At 34.6% G+C, this 6,686-nt stretch overlaps 1 protein-coding gene across 1 annotated transcript in view; it reads right to left on the minus strand.

The window, feature by feature from the left end:
* Nucleotides 1-4,925, minus strand: part of LOC129235945 (uncharacterized) — a 29,074-nt gene extending 24,149 nt beyond the window's left edge. The window contains exons 1-2 of the mRNA XM_054870041.1: nt 4,922-4,925; nt 1,195-1,680 (exon numbers count right to left, since the gene is read on the minus strand). Of these exons, the coding sequence (XP_054726016.1) occupies nt 1,195-1,680; nt 4,922-4,925 (490 nt within the window). The remainder of the gene's footprint in view (nt 1-1,194; nt 1,681-4,921) is intronic.
* Nucleotides 4,926-6,686: the final 1,761 nt, after the last annotated feature.

The following is a 6,686-nucleotide window of genomic DNA, read 5'->3' on the forward strand; positions in this document are numbered from 1 at the left end:
GACCAGATTTCAAGGCCTATTGAATGTATACTCAAAACAGTGCGAATACGAACACGAATTCGGATAAAAATATGAATACGCACATTAATGTGGATACCAATACGAATATTAATCAGAATATTAATAGAATACGCGAAAATAAATTCGAGTAATAATACGAATAACAATGTTAAAAATATGAATATGAATATGAATATGAATATGAATATGAATATGAATATGAATATGAATATGAATATGAATATGAATATGAATATGAATATAATAGAATGGAATACGAAGATGATTATGAATTCAAATACGAATATGAATGCGAATAGAATATGAATACAAGCACGAATACAAATATGAACGTGAACACGAATACGGATATGAATATGAGTACGAATAGCAATATGAATATGAATAGAATACTAATATGAATGTGAAAATGAGTTCCGGTACAAATATGAATGCGAACACAGATTTGAATATGAATATAAATGAAAGCATTCATTCGAATATGAATATGAATATTAATAAGATTACAAATATGAATATTAATACAAATACGTGTACGGATACGATTGACTATACTAATACCATTACGAGTACTAACTCCTATAGAATGTTAATGAAAACGTATACGAAAGTGTGTGAAAACAAAAGCGAATATAAGTATAAATGCGGGTAGAGTGTTGTTTGTGTTGTATAAGGAGCTATAAGGAGAATTTGGCTCAAACAAATACATTTTTCGGTTACTTAGTACAATTTTGGAATCATCACTAGTACAAATACGAATGTTAACATAAATACAGCCATTTGGATTTTCTCATTTAATGTGTTTACATAAGGCTATGTAATATTTTAGGTATCGGAGACAAATTTACTTTATTTAGAAATAATTCTAAATCCTCTTCTTTCAGAATCATATTTGTGACATGTTATTGCTTTTGTTTGTTTGTTATTGCTTTAAGGCTTTCTTTAATAAGTAAATATTTAGCTAATTTAATACACATACAAATTTATTTTATTAAAATAGAATTAAATTTTACGAACAATTTTTAAGATATTACTTTCGACTTGACATCATCTTCAATTTCCTGCCTCTAATTAAATTGCTTTCTGTATAGTTTGCACCCTTACAACTGCATATCTTCGTTAATGTAACTAGCTACATATGCATTTTACCTTTTCTGCTGCTTAGATACTCACCATAGTCATCATCATCTGACATCGCCATTGCCTGCAGACGGTTTATGGTATTCTCATCCACTTCCTTTTGTCTTTGCAATGCGGATGAATTTGATTTTGAAGCACCATTGCTCACACCGCCCGCACCCGCACATAGACCCGTCGTAACATCCAAATTACATATACCGCCACCATTTACGAAATTTCCCTGACAATCGGGCAGTGTGCATGGAATCATGCTGCCATCAACCACAGCTTCACCTTCACCTGCGCCATTGCCCCCATTCCTCTCATTCCCATGCCCATGCGGACATATAATACTGCCATTCCCATTGATATTGCCATTGACGTTACTGTTGCTGCAACCACTGCCTGACGTTATTATTTTGAAGTTATCATAATCATCGAAGGGATCATCGATTTTGTGTTTTTGCTGTGAACTGGCATCATCCGAATCGGCGCTAAGGCGACCGTATGCTTTGCGAGGTGGCCGCTTTACGTATTTATCTGAAAATAAAAATACATCATTACACTTCATGTGCGAATATGTGTATGTATATATACATATATATTTATTAAGTCAATAAAAATCGATAGCTGGTCAGAGGCAGGTTGCACATAGAGAAATGTATTTATACTATGTAAAGGCAGACACCTCTGGTTGATAACTACGTGATTGGATAGAGCAAATGGTAAGTAATGCAGAAATCAAATGATTTAAAATTTTAAGGTTTCTTTAGTTGCCTGATTTGTCATATATAAACTAATTTTTAAATATTTTCAAAATGTTATTGTACATGCATTTGCTTAAATTAAGTGCATATGTCTAAACATTATTTTCAATCCAACCTAACCTTCGGTAGACATACTGGGGTAAACTTGTTTCCTTCGTACTCGTGTACTCGTTCAATTTTGTCCATAGAGAACTGGTGGTAAGGTCTCCAAATAAACACGACATACTCTAATACTTATAAAGTTCGGAACAAAGCAGTAAATAGCAACTTAAAGTTATAAGTAAACTCTAGCTATTTCTCTTTATAAAGCCAAGGACGGAGTATGGCATAAGAATACAAAGTGGCATAAAAAACAGCACCCGATTTTTGATTTCTTCAACAGATTTTGTTATAACATCCCAGTCTAAAACATCCTGCTCAACCTCTTCCACTGACCGACTCAAAAATTTAAAGCTCAGAGTCGAGGTAGCATTTAAAGGATATGAATATTTTAGTCAGGTCCATCACTAACTAAATTTGCTTTAAAAAGTCAGCAAATAGGTTTATCACTTCAGAAGGTGGCTAATTTATCATCCCGAAAGAAAGCAGATGGGATACCAGAACTCGACTTCTTAGATTTGATATGTTGTCAAACAAATCGAGGACTAGATTTAATATTGTTTTCAACACTTCGAATATAATTCTTATATAAAACTTTATTTACACAATTACATGTTTTAGTAATGCTGGTACAAAATACAAACTTCATCTCTTGTCTTAAAGAATCTCTCTTCTTAAAGAATTCATTACGCTGATTCTTTAGTCTCTTAAGCTTGCGTGTGAACTTAGGAAGCTTGCATTGCAAAGGGATAGTTAGGCGGCAAATCTCAACCACTTGAGTCTTGAAGATAGACTAACATTTTGCAACGTCTGAATCAGTTTATTTCTAGTACAGAATTATCAGCGCATGACAACTCACAATTATTGTAGTTAAATTGAATTTTTTCTTCTTGGGCACTAGTAGCAAATTCACGAAAATCGCTTATCTGTAGCTGAAAGAGATAAGGATACTCCGATGTGTCAAAATCGATATTCTCACTGACAAGAAAAAGGGAAAGAATTCAACTGCGTTTGTTTTGAAAATAATTAATTTGCACTAAATGAGTGCTTAAAATTTTTTCGGCGACACAAGCAGCGATAACTGATTATTTTCTTTCTTTGATAAAATAGCAAGTTGAGGGAAATTATGAGACCAGGAAGCAAGACTTAATTCATCAACTACACATACGAGTAACTGTTTATGCGCCAGTGAAAAAATATTGACCGTATGAGCTCTATGCGAGCGTTGTCCTTTGTATTTTGGATATTCGCAATACTACGCGTGGTGAGTTGTAAATCGATATTTATATCGAAAAGTATTTGTATTTTTTAACATCAGCATCAACTGATAGCGCCAGATCGTCATGCGACATATCGCAAGATAGAAGCATCGTTAGACATAAGTGAACATTCAATATTGCATGAACATTTGATCATCAAGAAGATTTGTTCTAGTTGGATACCGCATTGTGTCAGTTGGTGTAAAAAAATGTTGAAGAAATCTGCCAAAGCCGTGCAAAGCATCGTAACATAAGACAAATTGGAATTATGCATATGAACTGGAAACAAAACATTCACCGACTGCAGAGGTATTCCCAGACGAGCTTATTCCAATGAAAGTTGTTCGCGGAAGAAGCTCCACAAAGCAAATATGTCCCCTATTTTTATAGAAACTCTGCACATGTCGCAATTGTGCCACTAGATAAACTTAAAATCGAAAAACAGCCAATTCTGAGTGGTTATGGTACACAACCATTTGTTTGCAACAGTTTTCGTAGAACTACGACGATCCTTCCAAGACAATGTGAGGTCTTACGTATTGGCTCACACAAGAGAGTTTTTGAGTACATAAAATATCAAATTAATAGGTCATCCACCTTCCAGTCCTGATTTAGCACCTAATGATTCCTTTTTTTCCGAGCATCCAAAATTGAATGCGAGGTCAATGTTTTCCAATACTTGAAGAAGCTGTTAAAGCCCTTAAACTAAGGGAAATGAGAATTCCTCCCACCATAAGCCAGACATGTTTTAAAAGTTTATTGTGAATTTAAGGTTGGCATGCATTATTGGCAAATAAAAGATTTTCTATCATACAATGATAATTTAGTTCCATGGTGCACAAACGAAATTGGGATTTTGATTTGGAAAGGGTTCAATGAGTTGAGTGGCAGCAGCGGGTATTAATTTCCTTCAACAGCTTCCTTCTTCATTTTTTATTTCGAAACTGTATCTACGTAAACTAAATCCCCTTCCAAGGTCCAATTGTTATTCAAGTTATCAAGGAAAACCTCAATTTTATTGCATAATACATTACATACTAAACAAACACATATAAAATATATGTAAAAAGGGATTTTTAAATTGGTCCACTTGTGCAAGTTTCACCAAAAGTTCAAATAACAGTCACGGCTAACAGCTTAAGCAGAAGTGTAATAGTAACTGCCCACGTGCCGCAGTATTGTATTAGTGGAAAAAGTAATTTCGCACAGCATAAAAAATGAGGGTCAGAAGGTTGAAAATAGGTTTGACATTTTAAATCTGGATGGCGTTGGTTTGTGTGTCCCAACACACACACACATGTATATAAACATGACTGAATGGTAGTTAAGTAATCGAGGGTTTTTGGCAGTGAGATTTAAGTGCTCAATTTAATTTGTTAACACATAAAAAGGAAGCTGTTTGCTATTGTACCCTTTAACTCCCAATTTAAAAAGCTAAAAAGTGCCTAAGTTTGGGTGCAATCTACCTTTTCATAGAATACGCATGATTCTAGTTTATAACTTTCTCATTTTTTGAAACACGCTGGTTGTATATCTTTCACTCTATCTAAATCAGTCCGAAATACGAAATTATTACACAGACGCATTTCTTTCTATACCAATTTTTCTACACCAGTTGTGTATAATTGTGTGTCTGTGGTCACAATCAGTACTCACCCATAATTGCTTAAGTTGGAAATCCTACTTTCGAGGAAAACACTTTATATGTACATCAAACAGGGCAATTCTCTCGCTTAAGACAGATAGACTTTCAAATCATTAATGTGTACCTCTGGGCTTTCACTTTTTTCCCTGCAATACCTCGAGTCTTGACAATAACGATACACTTAATTAAAAAAAAATGTCTGACTTTTTATAATGACGACTTAGAAGGAGATAGTGAAGAAGGGCCGATGATATTAAATAATTTGCAATATATAATAAAGTTGAAGGAAAGGTAAAAAAAAGCTTTTGCATCAATTAACAAGAAACAGACAACGACTGGCGCTTTCTTTCTCATGCTAACCGGCGCCCTCCACCTTCCTAATCTGATTTTTCCAATGCAAACTTCTTCTTCCCTATTACCACCAGCTGGCACCGCATTGGATATTTTCAGAGCTGAAGCATTTGTATTCATACGGAAGACATGGCCTAGCCCACGTTCCGCTTTAGCTTTATTCGCTACACTAAGTCTATGATCTGGTCGCCGTAAAGTTTATACAGCTCATTGTTTCATCGTCTGCGATACTCGCTGTCGCCCATGTGAAAAGGTGCATAAGTCTTCTGCAGAATCTTTTTCTCAAATACCCCAAGCGGCTTCTAATCAGATATCGTCATCCTTCAAGCTTTTAAGTCACACAATAAGAAAGTTATGATGAGACTCTTACAAAGTGTGAGTTGTATACTATATACATAAGTATTTATTTACTTATTTTATACATTTATACCTATTTATGAGAGAATTTTACCCAAAACCGTCCCAACCCTAAAATACTTTATTCCTTCATATTCCGGATCTACGATTGTTTGGCGTATCGGTGTCGATTCTGCATAAGTAGTAGTTTAACCTACTTAATATGCAAAGTAACGCGAATTTCGAAGGATGTCGATAAGGGTTCTGATTAAGGTAATGTACGTGAAGCTAATAATGGCAGTTCGATGAATGGTTGCAAAATTTTTCGAAATTTTGTTGGGTTGATTTGTGGTTTTTTAGTAGATTTGGATCTTCTTTGGGATTTGGAAGAGGTGACTGTTTGGCTCTCAGAAAGTATCAGCTTGAATAGTTTCTATGTCAGCATCAGTTGAGAGTTGTTTTTTCTTAACTGGAAGTATACGAATCGGAGCTATAGGTACCTTTGGCGAAATATTTGAAAGCATGATATTACAGTGTGACATTTTGGCAGATCTAAAATATTCGTTCATTACGTGTTCTTAGTCTTTGGTGAGCTGCGCTGCTTAGGATCGTCCACTCCGAATTAAAATCCGGCCCCATTCATTATTGGCTTAACGCTGGTAGGGTCTGACTAATTCAATTAATTGATTTCGTCCAACTTCTAGCTCCAATGAAATTCAATCTAAAAATTCAACCTTGGACTACTCTTTCGAGCAAAAGTGATTAATAGTCTTTAGTTTATTGACTTTATAAATTCCCCGATATATTTCCATAATTGAACGACTATGTTGATTGTAGAATATGGTAAGCTTCACCAATTCACTACACTTTTCAAATTGAATTTTTACAATTACCAACTTTATTCTGCCGTTACTAAGTCCATTCATGTTAAATTAGCAAGCCGAAGTAGATTACCCGTATTCAGAATGGTTGTCACAAGAAATAGTGTCGGCAATTTAAAAATTAAGCAACCAAAAATACATTGCGTGTACCCCATCCAGATGCCTTAGTGTAAGGCAGTGTAATGTATAGTTATATATACATATTATA

The sequence above is a fragment of the Anastrepha obliqua genome, chromosome 1 (genome assembly GCF_027943255.1).
Source record: "Anastrepha obliqua isolate idAnaObli1 chromosome 1, idAnaObli1_1.0, whole genome shotgun sequence".
Lineage (NCBI taxonomy): Eukaryota > Metazoa > Arthropoda > Insecta > Diptera > Tephritidae > Anastrepha > Anastrepha obliqua.